The sequence below is a fragment of the Siniperca chuatsi genome, linkage group LG2 (genome assembly GCF_020085105.1).
Source record: "Siniperca chuatsi isolate FFG_IHB_CAS linkage group LG2, ASM2008510v1, whole genome shotgun sequence".
NCBI lineage: Eukaryota > Metazoa > Chordata > Actinopteri > Centrarchiformes > Sinipercidae > Siniperca > Siniperca chuatsi.
In genome coordinates this window covers 876,202-895,446 of record NC_058043.1, presented here as the reverse complement: position 1 = coordinate 895,446, position 19,245 = coordinate 876,202, and the positions used below count along the sequence as shown (strand labels likewise).

The window sequence follows — 19,245 nt, the reverse complement described above, 5'->3', positions numbered from 1 at the left end:
ACTGTCAGCAGATTGTTTGCTTAAAGACACGAAACCAAGTGACCGAAGCTAAAGCGGTCGAAGATCAAACCCACAGCGGCCTTCGTCCTGCAGGACTTTGGTTCCAGTCCTTTAATTGTTGGGTCTCTGTAAAGACTGTAGGAAAAGTGCAGTGAGATAACTTCTGTTATTCCGCTAAATAAATTAAATTGAATTAATAATTCATGATTATCGATGATTAATGATTATTTTGAACTTCAGGAAATGGAGCATTAAAAACCTGAAATGACTGCAGCTGGCTCAGAAAACGACTGTCACCTTCACACAGGTGTTTGTTCTGAGCACCAGAGGAAATTATTTACACTCTGGTTTCTCTCAGTACTCCAATACCCATGAGCCTCAGCTGCTGTTGCTATGGAGAAGTAGTCAGTCAGAGTTGTAGTTTATTTGTAAATCCGATCTTTAGCTTCAGCTCAGCGTTAGCGGCGCACTGAAGCTCTGTGATTGGCTGTTTGCCCGGTGGAGCCCCTCCCACTCGGACCTGGACCTGAAGACGTCACGTTGGGTTCTCTGCTGTTTTTAAAGACCAGAACATTCACTGATAATGAAGACCGTCGTCAGTTGCAGATCTTCACTTGTTCATATTTACAGTATTTCCCCTGAAATCTTCTGAATGCTGCAGTTACGCTTCTTTCTTCTTCTCTTTTAGGCTTTTTGAAAACGTTTCCCCTTCAGTCCTCCTCCACATGTTCTCTCCTTCCCTTTCACTCTTTTTCTAACTGCTCTCCCAGTTTCTCCACATTCGCTCTCCTGTCATCAGTGTTGCCCACAAGGCTCCATAATCTGACGGCGGCTGACTTTGTGTTGAGCTCTATTTAAAGCTCTACACACGAGTCTGACGCAGAGTAATAGCTCTGTTATTTTAATACGCAGCGTTCTGTATTCCTGCTTCTTGTTCTCATACAGATACTCTTTGTGAAGCTTTCAGCCGGATCAGAAGGCTGTTTTATCCCGCGTCTGCCCTTGACTTGATATATAGTCTTTATGTTTTATGCCAGAAGAATAAAAGAGGGTAACAATACAAGAGTGGAGCTATTAGAGACAAATATTCACAGTGAATATCCTAAACGCCTGCAATAAATCTAAACACAGGTACCATAACACTGCCGGTGCTCCCCCCGACAGCAGCAGGCCGTGTCCTCGGAGATATTAATTAGACTTGAATAATCATTCATCAGCCGGGGGCCACAGAGGTCCTCTGGGACGACCGTCTTAACCCACAAAGGGCTGAACAGGAACAATAAGCACCTCGCGGGGACAGTCGTTATATGTCCCAGAGAGCCCATGGGGACAACCTCTCCCCCCGCGTGGCCTTCAGGGACAGGCACTCTGCTCTGCGCTACAGCAGGAGCCGTTATCGCCCATCAGGGACGGCACTCAGAGCCCAAGTAAGAGCTCCAGGCAGGCAGGACCCTGATGGGCAGTCATCGTGTCGCCCCCCAGTGGTGAAAAATGCGTGAATTCTCCAGCTTAAAGGCTAGATTCACATTTATTCCCGCTTCTGTCTTAAAACAGCACTCGTGTGCTTTTATGTACATTGAGGGAGTTGTTGGTGGCTGCCGCTGCCGCTGCCCCTCCCCTTTCTGAGGGACAGAAGATCGTCCGCAGGTGGACAAATCAAGACGCTTTCTCTTCAGTATGAAACGTCCAGTGGAGGCGCAGGGACAACAACAAGAAGTTTGGTACTAAAAACACTTTCACTTTATTAATAATAATATTAGTAATATATCCTGACAAGTGCTTTACAGACATAAAAAGAGAAAATACATTAAGAAGTTGAACAGAAATAAATCACTTAGCAGTTGAACTCAACATGTGTTCTTCCAAATGATAGAGATGATCATTAAAGATATAAAACATATAAAATAATAACATATAATTAATAAAGTCATGTGATGTGTCTGTTATTTTCCATTATGTTTTTATCCACTGAAGGCTGCGAGATTTAATTTAGTGCTTTCAGCCTTTGCTCGTGTCTCTGTAACTGATTTCCATTTTGTGCACGTTGTGTTGTTTGAATCTGAATTGTAATATTTCACATGGTCCGTGACCCGCGCATGCATATGTACGCAGGAATATTAAAGTAGTCGTCTGCAGCTGGAACAGGACTGCATGTATCTGGGTCAGAGAACACAGGTTCCTTTATGGAAATTCAGTCCAGCATCCATCAAGCATGCGGAGCTCGTCACAGCCGAGGCCCCGACCTGCAGCACGACTCGCTGAGCTGGAAAACCCCATCATGCACCGCTTCGACTCCAGTATCCTAACGATGTCTCAGGGACTGACTCAAATTACAGAAAGAGGCTGGTTTATTTAGATCGACTCTACGTGCGATGAACGAATAGATTAGAAAACCCTTTAAAACCGAACGTGACGCCGCCGTTACACGTGTTGGCGAGCCAGGCCTGAAGGCAGAGCTCGCTCTCTCTCGTCCTCTCCCCGCAGCTGGTTCCTTTGCCACCCGGCAGAAGGGTTTCCTCCCTCTGAGCAGACATTTTAGGATCTCTTTTAACTTCTGCTGTGGATGTAGGTTCCTCAACAAATCAGCATCTCTTCTCCTCCGCTGCATTCCCCTCCTTTATCTTTTTCTCCTTTTCCTATATGGATCTCATTTCCTCCTCACCGCACTTCTTCTGCCTTTCTGAAGTTATATATTCTCTCCTTACCATTTGATTTCTGCTTCCTCTCTTGTCCTGTCTCACCTCTTATTTTGCTCCATCCATCGATTTTCTTACATTTCATGTTTACAACTCAAAGCTCACGTGAGCGTAAATATTCCACATCACGTCGTTTGTTGTTAAGTGCAGCTTCTCTGGCTGGAAATCACACGGATGGGATATTTTTGTTTCTTTTCTTTGTTATATTTTCCTTATATCTCCGACATCCAGCTGAGCAGACACATCATTACGCTCCGCACTGCTGGGAGACTGTTTCATTACATAATTGTTGTTACTGTGGTTTGTTTGCCTCCATATGGGGCCAAATGCTGTGTTCCTCCTATTGCTTTCATGAAATGACACACTGTCCTCCTGCAAGTACATTCAGCCCACGTGGATGTGCCCATAATAATAATAATAATAGTAACTTTATTTAGATTATTATGATGGAAATAGGAAAGAGTTTAGCCCAAAGCTGGTTTTCATTGGAATAAAACTATGTGGCACTGCAACACCAGGTTCACTTCTAACTGCACGTTTGTTGACAGCAGCTAAACCTGGATAGAACAGAAGTAGTTTGTGCTTCCTCAGTGTGTAACTGATGACTTACAAACGCCGGCTCTGGCCCACATTTCCCAGCATGCTGCACACTGAGCGGCAGTGTTTTCTCCTCCCACACTGATCGTATCTGTCACTGCTCCAGAGCGGAGTCAGAATCAGTCCTCCCCCCTGTTTAGGGATCCCAGGGAGGTCTAATTAATGGACTTTGTTTGCGCCCACGCCGCGGCTCCCAGCTGAGACGATTTGACACACGAACTCTTCAAACAGAAGAGATGAGAAAAGATATCAAACCCTTTGACGACGTGAGATATGCACAAACGCTGCCTTTCACAACAGTTAACTAATGAAATCGGATCAAAGATGTTTTGCTGAGGTGTGCGACTGGATGAAACGCTGCTGGCCGTTGTTTGTTTTGTTGTGCAGGCGCTAACCGAAGCACAGATGTGGGTTTTACACTACGTCTTCACTAAACTGTCTCGTTTTCAAAATGCTTTTTGGCGTCCACTGCGTTTGTTTGTAGGTGGTTTAATAGAGACGTCTGTCGACAGTGAAACATAAAAATGTTTCCTCTCTTCTTCTTCGTCCTCTTTTCAGTTAACAAACAGCAAAACTGCATCAGAGACAGACAGCTGAGGAGAGAGACAGACAGACAGACAGACAGACAGACAGGTGAGGAGAGATGGAGACAGACGGGTGAGGAGAGAGACAGACAGACAGGTGAGGAGAGAGACAGACAGACAGACAGACAGGTGAGGAGTGAGACAGACAGGTGAGGAGAGAGAGACAGACAGACAGACAGACAGACAGACAGACAGACAGACAGACAGGTGAGGAGCGAGCAAGACAGACAGGTGAGGAGAGAGAGAGACAGGTGAGGAGAGAGAGAGACAGACAGACAGACAGACAGACAGACAGACAGACAGGTGAGGAGCGAGCAAGACAGACAGGTGAGGAGAGAGACAGACAGGTGAGGAGAGAGAGACAGACAGACAGACAGACAGACAGACAGACAGACAGGTGAGGAGCGAGCAAGACAGACAGGTGAGGAGAGAGAGAGACAGGTGAGGAAAGAGACAGACAGACAGGTGAGAAGCGAGACAGATGTGGAGAGAGACTGACAGGTGAGGAGCGAGACAGACAGGTGAGGAGCGAGACAGACAGGTGAAGAGAGAGAGAGACAGGTGAGGAGTAAGACAGACAGGTGAAGAGAGAGAGAGACAGGTGAGGAGCGAGACAGACAGACAGGTGAGGAGAGAGAGAGACAGACAGACAGACAGGTGAGAAGTGAGACAGACAGGTGAGGAGAGAGAGACAGACAGACAGACAGACAGGTGAGGAGCGAGCAAGACAGACAGGTGAGGAGAGAGAGAGACAGGTGAGGAGAGAGAGAGACAGACAGACAGACAGACAGACAGGTGAGGAGAGAGACAGACAGGTGAGGAGAGAGAGTCAGACAGACAGGTGAGGAGAGAGACAGACAGACAGACAGACAGACAGACAGGTGAGGAGAGACGGAGACAGACGGGTGAGGAGAGAGACAGACAGACAGGTGAGGAGAGAGAGAGACAGACAGACAGACAGGTGAGGAGTGAGACAGACAGGTGAGGAGAGAGAGACAGACAGACAGACAGACAGGTGAGGAGCGAGCAAGACAGACAGGTGAGGAGAGAGAGAGACAGGTGAGGAAAGAGACAGACAGACAGGTGAGAAGCGAGACAGATGTGGAGAGAGACTGACAGGTGAGGAGCGAGACAGACAGGTGAAGAGAGAGAGAGACAGGTGAGGAGCGAGACAGACAGGTGAAGAGAGAGAAAGACAGGTGAGGAGAGAGACAGACAGACAGACAGGTGAGGAGAGAGTCAGACAGACAGGTGAGGAGAGAGAGAGACAGACAGACAGACAGACAGGTGAGGAGAGACGGAGACAGACAGGTGAGAAGCGAGACAGATGTGGAGAGAGACTGACAGGTGAGGAGCGAGACAGACAGGTGAAGAGAGAGAGAGACAGGTGAGGAGCGAGACAGACAGGTGAAGAGAGAGAGAGACAGGTGAAGAGAGAGAGAGACAGGTGAAGAGAGAGAGACAGACAGGTGAAGAGAGAGAGACAGACAGGTGAAGAGAGAGAGAGACAGGTGAAGAGAGAGACAGACAGGTGAAGAGAGAGAGACAGACAGGTGAAGAGAGAGAGACAGACAGACAGACAGACAGACAGGTGAGGAGCGAGACAGATGTGGAGAGAGACAGACAGGTGAGGAGCAATACAGGTGTGGAGAGAGACAGAGAGCGAGACAGACAGGTGAGGAGCGAGACAGACAGGTGAGGAGAGAGACAGACAGAGAGACAGACAGGTCAGGTTGACCAAATTGTTGTTTTATTGTCTGACAAATGCAACAGAAATCCAGGTTAATGACAGCAGCCGTGTGATCGGACGGATCAATACTTAAAATGATTGATCACAGAGAAAGTTAGAGACGACAGGAAGTTAACGTCACAGCGTCCGACCCTTCAACAGCCAGCAGCCAGCAGTTTTAACTCTCAGGAGACCGGAGAAGACAGCAGTTTAACTCTGGACAGACAGAAACATCAGTCGGCTCAGTGTGGACGTGCTCAGTTACAGCGGCTGCAATCAATATATATATATATTGATCTATATATTACCAACACCGGTGTATGAGCTGACGGCGTGTTGGCGTCGATGCCAGTGAATTATCACCTGGACCTGCAGCTCCGCTCGGCTTTCAGCTCATCGGATCGGATCGATAACATGGAGGGGAAGTCCTCGTTTCTGGGATGGATTTTGGACATTTGTGATGACTTGTTGTCTTTGTGTCTTCTGACGGACTAACACGAGTGTCAGGAGCCTCGGCCACGGTCCAATGAAGTCCCGCTCCTACTGGTTTGGTGCTATTTAACCGTTCACGTTGCCGCGCTGCTTCCTGCCTGTCCGCTCGGGCGGCAGGTTGTTTGAGGATTCACACGTTTTGGAGTAGCGCGCTGAAGAGCCGGCGAACACCGGGGTCTCACCGGGAGGAGAAAGAATTGCTGCTCTGGTGTCTCTAATCCCTCATATCAGTATGCGTTACAAGGTCTCACTCCTCGTAAAGGACAGGAGAGGACATGTCCCCACCTGTCCACACCTTTACCGCCAGTCCCTCTCATGAGAAACAAAGCACCGCTAGAAAACAAGGGGCCTCACCGAAGCGATGGATCGAAGAATCAGGTCCAGAGAATCATCGTCTTTTAATGGATCAAAACGATTTACCTAGTTGTATTCACCAATAGCTTAAATACACACAAAGCCTTCGTCCAGAAGCTAACGCTTTGAAGCTAACGCTTTGAAGCTAACACTTGGAGGCTAACACTCTGAAGCTAACACTTGGAGGCTAACGCTTTGAAGCTAACGCTTTGAAGCTAACGCTTTGAAGCTAACACTTGGAGGCTAACACTTTGAAGCTAGCACTTTGAAGCTAACACTTGGAGATAGAGGAAGGGAGAATAAAACAAAAAGGCTACAAAGCGCAAAATCAGACTGAACGTCAGAGCCAAAGGAAGGAAAGCTGCCGAAACGCAAAACAATGTCAGTCAGAGAAGCAGAAGCTGCTTTCATTCGCTGGAGCTCAGGGCTTTTACCAGCTTCTCACAAAGCTATGGCTTCTGCAACACGTAAAACAAGCAACGTGGGTGTTTGCTGGTCCAGAGGAAACACGCCTAATCTCTGTACGCAAACCATAAGTTCCTTTTTCTACGCGTCGTCTCGGCCACACAGGCAGCATGCTAACCAGGTCTAGCTGGTCTCCAGGTTTATATCTGGGGGGGCCGCGCTCTCTCCCAACAGTCTCGGTCTCTTATTTTACTTAATTTGTCAAAATCCTATTTGTTTTCCGCTTTCTTTCTTTGTTGTTGTTGTTGAAAGAAATGCAGCGCTGCGAGTGATTAATAACGATTAGTTTTGGTTTCAGTCTCGACCGCAGCGCGAGATGGTCCGAATCAGAGACGTGCTGTCTGCAGCGATAAGCAGGAAACATATCGAATATGTTACTGAAAGAGGATGTAACACACGTCATTATCATGATCTCTCCCAGTCTCACGAGTCCTGGTCCCGCCAGAGCAACAACATTTTTCATGTGATCTGAAGAACATTCAGGGACGCTGGAGGAAGTTTGGGGTGCTGACAGGAACTCACAATAACGTCATGCTCAGGGCTGGTTTTTGCTTCAATTTGAATAAGCAGGATCATTTTTAGGATATTTATAATAATTTACACTCATTTTTACACAAACAGCAAGCAAAGCAAGGCGAGTTTATTTTGTTCACCTTTAAACAACAAAGATAAGATTTAAAAGAGTAAAATATAACAGAAGATAAAAATAATGAAACGGGAGAATAGAAATGAATAAGTAGTCCCACATTCAATGAATAAAATGCAAAGAGAAAAGTCGAGCCGAGAGTCGGAACAGAAGGCGAACCTGAACCTCGACGTATTAAATAATACGTCGTAATAAATAGTAAATAAATAGTAATAAACTACGCAGAGGCAAGAACAGCGAAGGCGCTCGGTCACGGTCGTGGTGTAACGATGCTTTGTGCCTCACAGACTTCACTGTTTATCGAACCTTAACCAGCAGCTAAAGCTGGCAGACAAACGCAGTGGAGGAGAAGTAAAAAGTAACGTTCAAGAGAAATACTTAAGCACAATTTTGAAGCACTTGTGCTTTACTTAAGTCCAGTACTTAAGAGTAAATTCACATCTTATTTAATATCTCGCTGTAGATAACAGTTGTTTTTTGATAAGTGCTCGTCCTGAGTCACTCACAGGAGACTTAAGAAGACGAATGATCCACTTAACCTTCCTGTGGTCCAGCTTACGAAGCCTTTATCGTCCGATAGCAAAAAACAATAAGATTAGCTGTCTTTCCCCTCAGATCACCCGCCGCGCTGCGTCAGGCCTCTTCCGTCTGACAAGATGGCGTCTCTTTATTTGATCCTTCCCTCTCTCCTTATCTTCCTTCCATGCTTGCTCTCACTAATCAAGTTAACATCTCCCTTACATGCCGAAAACTCTGAACACACAGATTCCTCCATAAACGAGCACAGTGGAGTGCAGATGTGCGCTGGTTCTTCTTCATCTTCTCATACCGCTGTTGTCTTATCGTGCTGATTTAAATCAGACAGGGACGTTCGTATCGTTTCTCGAGCTGCTGTGAACTGATGGGAGAGACGAGACACTCGAGTGTGTGTGTGTGTGTGTGTCTATCTACATACACTTATGAGGACCGTAGTCTGATACACAGACTGGATCACCTTTTCATTTTCACGTCATTATACTGACTTTGTTTTCATGTTTGCTGTTTTCGGGGTTGATGTGGCTCCGAGTCATTAGTACGGTGGCCCTGAGAACGGAGACAAACTAAGAGGTGATGAACGGCGCTAGGACACGCCCGTTGGCCCAACAACAAACTTGCAGTTTAGCTCCAACAGCGCTGACAGAGAGCCGACTTCAAAAACGTCATCTGACCTGTCATCTTAACCATGGCAACAACGCGCCGTGTGCGTCACCTTTTAGTGTCCCCTGGAAACGTTTTCTCTTGTCGTCTGTGCTACGTGCAGCGTTTCTGTATTTGCTTGTGTTTTGTCTTTTTGCATGTGTTTTCTTAAGCTGCAGTGTGTTGAGCTCTCAGGGCCACCGTACATTAGTGGCTAACGTCTTTCAACGCCAGTTTCCCTCAGCGGCAGTTAGCAGCTGTTAACTTCACTTCTGAATAGCTGCATCTCCCTCATTTGTCGGTGTCTCTGCTGGTGAACCGGCTTCACGGAGACTTTCAGCTCGCTGTTCGTCTGCTGCTGCTCTGGTTCGCTCTCAGCTCTCAGAGCGTCGCTTCCACAGAAGAAGAAGCTGTGAAACACGAGCTGCTACCTTCAAAGTGACCTAACTACACTGAATCATCATCATTGTCTCTGACTCGATCAGTAGCAGCTCTTCACTGGTGACCGTTCTCATAACTCTGTTAAAAAATAGTATCGATACCAGCGGCAGTAGGATTGATACCAAAAAATATAAACAGATCCGGCTCACGTTAGATCAGGTTCTGTGTGTGTGTGTGTGTGTGTGTGTGTGTGTGTGTGTGTGCGCCCAGTGGTCACTTTGTACTGTATAAATGTAATTTCTAGGAGACACGGCTGTAAGGGACCACATACTGAAAAGGTTGAGAATCGCTGGTTTGAGTCTTTAAAAGGATTGTATTTTAGAAGCTTTTCATGTACATTATTAATATAAAATAGTTATCTGTAAAGTAACTAATAGGTCATATTTTCCTCTGAAATGTAGTGGAGTCGATGCAGAAAGTAATATAGAATGGAAATATTCAAAGTACAAGTACCTCAAAACTGTACTTAGTTACTTTCCACTGCTTAAGATCCCAAACTCCTCCGACGTCCACTGCAGGGAAATGTTGTTTACTTGTGAAATATAAAGGTGTATTTAGTGTAGTGAGGTACTCCTGCTGTTATAGCTCCCTGCAGGGGGCGATGTGTTGGTGGGTGGTGGGACAGAACATCGTTGTTTCCTTCTAATTTATCACATTTACCAAAATATCAACGGACATCAAGAGATAAAACATCTGATGGTTTCTGCTGGTTTGTTAAATTCACTCCTGCTGCTCTCTAAATCCCCCCCCCCCAGCCGCCTGTGAGTCAGCCTGTGACTTCTCACTGTGAATGGCATACATCAGACTGTGACAGCAGGGCCATAACACATAAAGACAGTGAGGCTGAACTCTATGAAACCCACTCTGGGAAGCCCATTACAGCTCGGCCGAGCCTCTTTATGCATTCATCCCCGGCCGACATTAGCCCTCTATTGGGTTCAGAGGGCCACGGCTTCGGATGCAAGTGCAATATACACAGCGCATAAAACATTCATGCCGGGCCCCAGCTGTCTGCTGTTGTTCTCTGCTGTAGGTGAGGGTCGAGAACACACGGGATAATAAAAAACAATCCTTCACCAGCTCAGAAAAAGTGGCGAGAGTTGGGTTCTCTGTTCGGCCTCGTGTTTCCTGTCAGGAACTTTCATTTAACCGGACAAAACATGGATTGAGTTCATTAACAAAACAAAACAAAAAAAAACCCCAAAAAGTTCAAATGCTCCTGTGTTGTTCATTTAGAAAACCCCCCACAAACTGACACACATGGTTCAGGTATCCCAGCAACTACTGACAAAATGAAGAAACATCCTAAACTGCTCAAACCCGCCTGGTCGGACTCACCTTTGTCCGCTTTCATTTACTTCACTAGGACTGCGTCGAGCTGCTGCGCAGGAGTGCAAAGTGTTAATATAGATCACATCACTAGTCTCATCTCCAAAACAGCCAAGCCAATCACAGTGAAGCAACTCAACAAATGAAGAATCGGCTTCTTCAGGAAGTCACGTTGTTGTCTGCATGTCGCACACAGCACCGCGAGTCTGCAGCCAGAGGCAGCTGCCGTCTGCTTCTTCAGCGATTCAGTTCCGACGAACGACGATGATCGTATTTCTACATCGTATCGTCACTGACGGGACACAACATCGTAACCCTTTTCGAGAATAAAACGTGAAGTGTCACCAAAAGAAGTTGGAAAGGAGGCTGTAACGCAGCGGGCCGATGAGCCCCGTTAGTCAGCGACAGAGTTTGTAGAAGGCTGCAGATTTGCAAAAACAGTCAGCTATGAGTGCGTACTATTTTAGCTTCACTTTGTGACCAGAATCGGTGGAACTGTTTTTCAGTACACAGTGTCAACAGTTCAACATACAGGCAGACATTACATATTACACAATAAGTAGTAATCACACTATTCTGAACAGCTGCATGTATCACGATGCAGCTTGCACGGATTAGAACCGAAGAGGCAGAATTCAGATTTCTGTTCTTAAACCAGTTTGTTTTGGTGGACGAGGACCTGTAGCGCCTCCCAGAGGGCAGAGGCTGAAACAGACAATAATTGTACCTATATCACACATATATATTTTACATTTTTTATTGTGCGTTTGTTGTGCAGCGATTCAGCTACTGAATATATCCTGTATATTTGGATGCGTTCAATGCCAGCTGTATAAAACTGTAGGAGGATTGTCCAGAGTGTCCGTACTCTGACAGGACAACAGCAGCTTCACTGCTCAGGTTTTCCCATGTGCTAATTGCCCTTTATTCTCCCTGTTTCCCCCCCAGCTGTACATCCAGACGACCACACTGACCATCTCCATGAACCTGAGTGCGTCCGTGGCCCTCGGGATGCTCTACATGCCCAAAGTCTACGTCATCATCTTCCACCCGGAGCTCAACGTGCAGAAGAGGAAACGTTCGTTCAAAGCCGTCGTCACAGCCGCCACCATGTCGTCCCGACTCTCCCACAAGGCCAGCGACAGACCCAACGGAGAGGCCAAGACGGAGCTGTGCGAGAACGTCGACCCCAACAGTAAGTCCTGACCAAAGCGTCATCTGCTCAGTCTCACGTCAGTCAAAACGGGGAAACAGTGCTTTTCATTAGCATACTGTATATTAACGCTTTACTGTCCCCACAGTAACACACAGACTGTATTTAATGAACTGTAAAACTGGATCTGAACTCAATTGAAACGTAATAAAGCATGTTATTATTTCACTCATCCAACCATACACTTACTTCACCTCCTGGACTGACTGGGTTTTAATGTGGCAGAAGGATGAGAACGAATACTGCGCCAGTTCAAGTTAAAATACAAAAGTCATGTTGCAGCCACGGCGTCATTTTGTGTTGTTGCTGCACGTGATCATCGCATAATGCGGCGTCGCTGATCATCACAGCAGCTTCTGTCACACTCGTCTGTCTTTGTCCTGGAAGCTGAATCCAGCTGAGGAACGCCACCGTGTCGTTTCTTTAATAGAAGAGTTTAACTGTCTAACTATTTCTTAGCCAGAAGCAGTTGCCAGGAAACCAGCATAGACTCCAGAAAGTTAATGGTCCATTGTGGTTAATGAGCCAGCTTTAAAGGTGCTGGGAGGTGGATTTTGTTACCTTTGGAAAGAGCCAGGCTAGCTGTTTCAGTCTCTATGCTAAGCTAAGCTAACCACATTCCATCACTACATGTCCAACTGTTGATTTTGTGCATGACCACAGCTACTTTTGATAACTGTTTGAATAAGTTGCTTCATTCTTGTCTTAAACAATTATACAGGTCTGACAACCCTGTCTTCTAGAAATGAAGTTTATACACTAAACGAAGCACAACGCTGCCCGGATTAAGTTTTCAGAATACAGATGCTGAATGAATCCGCTTAACGTCTTTCATTTGTAACTGTGTGCGACAATTTCTGTAACTCTCTGAAACCACCAAACGTACTAACTAGTTCTTCTTGAGAAAAACCTGCGACAGGCGTACCGGACCTTCGTCGTCATGGTAACAATGAACACGTGGTTAACGGTCGCAGTTTGGTTAGGTTTAGGCACCAAAACTACTTGGTTAGGTTCGGGAAAAGGTAATGGTTGACGTAACTTAACTAACGTGTGCGATTTAAAATAAGTCAGCGTTTCCCGGGTGAAAGTCCCCGAACGCCTCATGACACCCGACTTCCTCCTTTGCTCCCGTCATAATTACCGAGGCCACTAGAGGTCGCAGCCGAACAATAAATGTAACAACCTCCTGTTTTATATATACGTATTATATTTTATATAATATATATACAGTGAATGAGAACAGCTGATAGGTCCACCTTCCTGTGACTCGTGTTCAGTTCATGAACGTAGCACTTTGAATATAATCCCAGCAAAATGTAACTAGGAATACAAGTTATTAGTATATAAACTTGGTTTCTTAGAGACAGGGTGGATTCAGGTTATTATGGCAGACCATCATTGATAATAATCTTTGTACAAACAGAATTCAGTGATTTAAAAAGGTGTTTTAAGGTGCAGGGTAAAGACAGTGTGTGAGCTGTCTTCTTCTTTACTCGGCTGACATTAATCGGGACTGTGCAGGGACTCTCTGCACACTGTACTGTATGATTTGAAAACAGCATCACATGAAGTTTTACCGTGACACATATCAGATAGAAACCTAGTTTTGTCCAAATGCCATGTCATTTTTGTCTCGTATTCAGCTCTGTGATGCTCACTCCATTTTGGTGCTGAGCATATTTCCAACTTCCATGCTGAATTTCCATCACAAAGACCTGCATTTCTACAAAAGCACAAGGAGCCTGCAAAAACATAATTTTCTTTGAAATGAAATAAAAATCACAAAACATGCTCTCTTGCTCCACAGGAAATCACAAATGTAATATAAAAAGAAAAGAATCTTCAACCTGAATGTTCCCAGAAATAAAAAGTGCACAAATTGAAATTACATGGCAATGTGATCAAATTACCACCTCGCAGTGGGATTGCCTTCAGGGTTTTCAGGGACAACTCACCAAATAATGTTTTTCTCCTCCTGACAGGCTAATTTCATAATTTATCAGAGGTAAGAGCAAATTAATCTTCTACTTTTGCTTTGCTGTCCTGACCTTGATCCATTTTCTTCTGGAGGTTTGAGGAGAGAGCCGGTCCAGAGAGAGAGATAAGGGCAATGCATTTTAGTGGGCGAGAGGAGGGAGTGTGTGCAGCGAATGTTAAGTATACTTCCACAGCTCTTTATCGCCATCTTTCAATTGACTCATAACTTTTACATGAGGAGAGCATAATATGACTATTTGAGTGGCAGGTTTACAGTCTTTCTCTGGTGCTGCGTGCATGCTATTTTAGGTGGCCCTTTAACAGTACGTTTGACCCCCAAGACCTCAGGTTTTACAGCGCTGCACTCACCAGGGCATAAACTGTGCATGTGGCATGCTGGAAAATCCCCTATTTAACACTTGTCTTGACAGAGAGGACAAACCTGTTGAGATATTCCTCTGTGGATCCTGCTTAGGAGGGGCTACATGGGGCCGTGGCACAAAACAAAATGCTGTCTGATTTGCTTTATTCGGCTGCTGTTTCTCCAGGTGACCCTGTGCAATAGTGCCCTAATCGCCACAACAGCCTCCTACACACTGGAAACACCTGGACGAGGTCACGTTATGTCACGCGAAGTGTGTCACTTGAGTAAACTCTTATTCAGTTAGCTTTGGTTAACTTTGGTTCGCTAGCTGTGTGATAAAATGCATCGTTTCATCATCAAGCGACCTCATCAAGAGGAAGCAGAAAGTAATGAAAATGAGAGAGAGAGAAGTCTGGGGAGACCTCCTGCGACAGTCCGCAGGAGCTCCTCTGGTGCTGCGTGCTCCTAGCACTGCTGTTAATGATGTTAGCCGTCCGCTAGCAATGTTAGCTCGCTCTCAGAAATGTTAGCCAGATTCTAGCAATGTTAGCCCGCTCTTAGCAATGTGAGCCCACTCTTAGCAATGTTAGCCAGATTTTAGCAATGTGAGCCAGATGTTAGCAATGTTAGCAGGTTGTTATCGATGTTAGCAGGAACGAATCACTTTGCTGATTCACCTTTGAAATGCACACATCGCGGTTCAGTAGAACTTTCAGTCTGTTGCAGTCCAAGCTGTTACCTTCAGTACAAAACCAGCATACAGAGGCACTGTTAGCAGCCTGTTGTTATGACAGAGTTATCAGATTATGATAATACCCCAGCGCCCAGTTTTCATAATGTACCCCAGAGCTGGTCTGAGCAGGACTCCTGGCAGTTTCTCTTGTTTTTCAGTCATTTTGCTAAGTTTTCCAAAGCTGTATGTTTCTGCATCTGCCTACCTTGTGTCTGCACTTGGGTCCTATCAGTCCTATCAAAGTGCGTTTCTATCCAGCTGTTATTATGCGCATATTTCAATTTGCGCATGAAAAAAAAAGCACCAGAAATTTGACAAAAAAACTTAGTGAATAACTGCTGACGTCCATGAAGAGCTGAAAGCATCAGATGTGTGGAGCGATGAGGAGGCTGGAGCCTTCCTCACATGAACACATGAAGCTAACAGAAACGTCATGTTTCCATTGTCTGAGCTTTTACTGACGTCGTCTCGCCGCGTCCTCTTCTTCTGCGGTGCTTTAACGGCAGCGGCTGGAGGATCAGCTCCACCAGCTGTTCACCCCCATCAGCCAATGAGCAGCAGCGGGCGGAGACGAGCAGCGAGTCACGTTTTCTTTTAACAAGTTTCTAGAAATTCGGTTAAACATTGCTGCTTGAGTACAGAGCGCTCAATGGTTTTTACTTTACTTTATAAAAAAGTACGATTGTTTGGAATTGTTTGTGTGTAGTACTTCTGAATGATCAGAAGAAATTGACTTTCAAATGTGAAAATCTGCACCTAGCCTTGTTTATTGTATTTAAGTTCTGTAGCCTCATCAAACCCTGCAAGAAAAACTCTGTGGCGCCACCTATGGGAGCTTGATGATCATGGCTCATCAATCAGTCGTGTTTGTTATTGCGCTGGGAGGGGGTCCTGCTGTGTTATGAACATTGCAGGGACTCTGGACCCCAGTCTGTTTTACTATTCAGAGTCAGTTCATGGTAGAGAAGACACAGCAGTATGGAGCGGTGTTGGCAGACTGCAGCTCAGTCATGACTCCCTGCAGACCGGCAGAGCCATCTGTTGGCCCGGCCGATCCAGTCGCTCGACTCCCCCCTCGTTTCTCACTCTGCAGCCTTCACTCATTCAGCCGCAGCTTTACTGCTTTTTCCTCTCACTCGATTTTTAAATGCTCTTTCTTTTCAATCTCGCTCTCTCGCCTCCCGTCACCTGCTGCCTCTCTCCCCTCCTCCTCCCCCCTCTAACGCCACACCGTAATAGCCCTCAGTCACTTAAGATGGCTTCATCTCTTCTTCTCTGCACTTATGGCCCTTTCTGCTTCTCCTTCCTCTCTGCTGCTACAGCTGATTCCCGGACAACAAAGACCTCTATCTCTCTCCGATTCTGCTCTTATACGGCCTCTCTGCCTTTCTCCAAAAGCTGAATCCTTACACAACAAAGGCTTCTATAGATCTCTTAAAACTCATATAGCCCTGTCTGCTCTCAAAAAGAAACCTTATAAGCAGTACTTCCAAATCTCACCCTCTTTCTTAGCATTGCCCTGGGTGTCTGCAGAAGTGAAATACTTCTACTGTATTCATTTCTTTGGGGATTAGCCTTTCTAACACTTCCACATATGTGACATGCCCTTGAATTCACCTGAAACTATTTTTTTAATCTTGAGACCTACTTAGTTTTTAAGACCAATAATATAGCAGAATAATCCCAAAAGTAATGTGTCTGTTGTAGGAAATATTCCACATTTTGGGGGAAGATGGGGAAGATGCCTCTCTTATGAACATTTACTGAAAATATATTATAATATATGTTTGGATGTGCTTTGTATGATTTTGCATAAACCAGTCCAGTTTTAGGGGAAATTAGTTTGTAGAGTATTACATGTATTAAAGCAAATACAAAACATAAAGGTAAAGGTCTTGCTCCCAGTAGGCTAAGATGCTTCCAGGAGTCATTTTGATTTTAGGTATCTACAGATTTTATAATTTACATATTGAATATTTTAATCAAGAGATGTTTTTTATTGGTTTCTCCTGGAGACAGAGTAAGATATTTTTGAAAGGCCGAGTTAATTTAAATATGATAAAGAGTAACTTAACAGCAGTGTTTCTCTGTGCTTTGTTCAGTGAATTCAAAAGTGTACTTAGGGAAAAGTACACAAGTATTTTCAGCTTCATGTAGTAAAAGTACTGGTTCTGCAGTAAAACGTCTCCTGTGACTGATTCTGATTCTGTCTGACATCATTAGATTAATACTGTTGTAGCTGCTCGAGGTGGAGCTAGTTTTAGCTACTTTATACACAGTTAGCTAGTTTTAGCTACTTTATACACAGTTAGCTATTTTTAACTGCTTTATACACAGTTAGCTAGTTTTAACTGCTTTATACACAGTTAGCTAGTTTTAACTGCTTTATACACAGTTAGCTAGTTTTAACTGCTTTATATACAGTTAGCTAGTTTTAGCTACTTTATACACAGTTAGCTAGTTTTAACTGCTTTATACACAGTTAGCTAGTTTTAACTGCTTTATACACAGTTAGCTAGTTTTAACTGCTTTATATACAGTTAGCTAGTTTTAGCTACTTTATACACAGTTAGCTAGTTTTAACTGCTTTATACACAGTTAGCTATTTTTAACTGCTTTATACACAGTTAGCTAGTTTTAACTGCTTTATATACAGTTAGCTAGTTTTAGCTACTTTATACACAGTTAGCTAGTTTTAACTGCTTTATACACAGTTAGCTAGTTTTAACTGCTTTATACACAGTTAGCTAGTTTTAACTGCTTTATACACTGTTAGCTAGTTTTAACTGCTTTATACACAGTTAGCTAGTTTTAACTGCTTTAGATACAGTTAGCTAGTTTTAACTGCTTTATACACTGTTAGCTAGTTTTAACTGCTTTAGATACAGTTAGCTAGTTTTAACTGCTTTATACACTGTTAGCTAGTTTTAACTGCTTTAGATACAGTTAGCTAGTTTTAACTGCTTTAGATACATATCTTCCTCCATCGTCCCCTATTCGTCCTGAACACCTCAAGAGAAAAGACGTGTTTTCCTGCACACTACTCTTCATCTCAGTGGATATAAATGGCTGTCAAAACTCTGTGAGGTGTTATTACTGTCAGTCCAATAAGTTCAGCTTGTTGGCAGTATACTGCAGAGTGATGTTTAACACATTCTTGATTGAACAGAAGTCAGACTCAGAACTGACTCTTTCTCTATGAAGAAGACACATTATGACAGTCGGGGGGGGTTCATGATACTTTCAGGCCTTAATATGCATATTATGCCATTTTCTCTTTTATCTTCCTGGCATGATTGATGATGGGCTTTTGGCTTGAAGCCATTTGGGGGTGCAGCTGCAGGGGAAGATAGGAAGGTGGTCATAACTAAAGGGAACAGATGAAGCCTGCTCTGCCTGCACTTTTAACATCTGAGGGCCTTATTTTCATCTTGGCACAACGACCAGCGCAAGCCTTCACCTGGAAATTCTCGTCGCCCATCTGTGTGGTATTTCGGTGCACAAGTGGGAGGAACTGAGGCAGCGCAGAGAGAGTTGGGTCTTAGACGTCTCAGAACCACGTCTGGATCGACGTCTCGTCTGATGAATCTGCCTAAATACTTGCAGCGATGCCCCACAGCAACAACTGAGTAATGCTTAAAATGTTAATAAACTATTTTTATTAAACACCACCAAGCCAATACAGTGCAAAAATGTCCTATCAGATTATATCGGAAAAGATTATATGAGCTTTCTTTTGCATGAAATAAGCACATTTGGCTGCCAGTGCAGTGATTTTCATTTGATGAGATTTCTTAAAATAAATCTGGATGTCCCGCTGCCACAAGTCTTAAAATCAATTCATTTTAAGGAATTCTTGTTTAGTGTAGGTCATACTCTCTGTTATTAATAGAGTAGTTCATTTATACTCAGTACCAGAGGAGTAAACTACCTAAATTAAGATTAGTGTTAATATTGTTTCTAGATAACGAAACTCCACACAGGCGAGACCTGAATACTTTCTGGGGTTTTCAACCTCTGACCTTCAAGCTGGGAGGCACGATGTGATTGGCTGGGAGTGTATTTACTAATGAGCACGTCCTCCGATCCATATTCACCTCCACCCAGCCTTTTTGCACTTGGTACTGCTGCACCTACATGAACCAGAAGCAGCAGGTGGAGACGCCCACGCAGTCTGTGCTGCTCAGAGCTGTCGAGTGATTAAAATAGGGCCCTCAACAAAAGAGCATTTTAATTTCAGCTTTTTATTCTGTAGAAGCGGATACTTTTCTAAGATACCTTTTGGATTTTCTTTTGTTTTTGCTTCTGCTGCAGATGCTTCTGCTTTTGAGTTATGACCTCTCAACACCTATAAAACGTTACATCACTATATTACACAGAATTATAAAAGAAGACGATTCTCTTTGTACTGAGGCTGTACTGTCAGTCGCCAAAGACACCAGACTGCAC

The 19,245-nt window shown here is 44.5% G+C and overlaps 1 protein-coding gene across 6 annotated transcripts in view; it reads left to right on the top strand.

The window, feature by feature from the left end:
• LOC122886169 (metabotropic glutamate receptor 7) overlaps positions 1 to 19,245 on the top strand; it is a 278,435-nt gene that overhangs the window by 255,557 nt on the left and 3,633 nt on the right. For 5 of the 6 annotated variants that reach the window (XM_044218171.1, XM_044218166.1, XM_044218167.1 and 2 more), the window contains one exon: positions 11,458 to 11,704. In XM_044218171.1, coding sequence (XP_044074106.1) covers positions 11,458 to 11,704 — 247 coding nt within the window. Of the gene's footprint in view, positions 1 to 11,457; positions 11,705 to 13,704; positions 13,728 to 19,245 lie in introns of all 6 variants that reach the window. The other variant, XM_044218168.1, reaches the window with a different exon arrangement.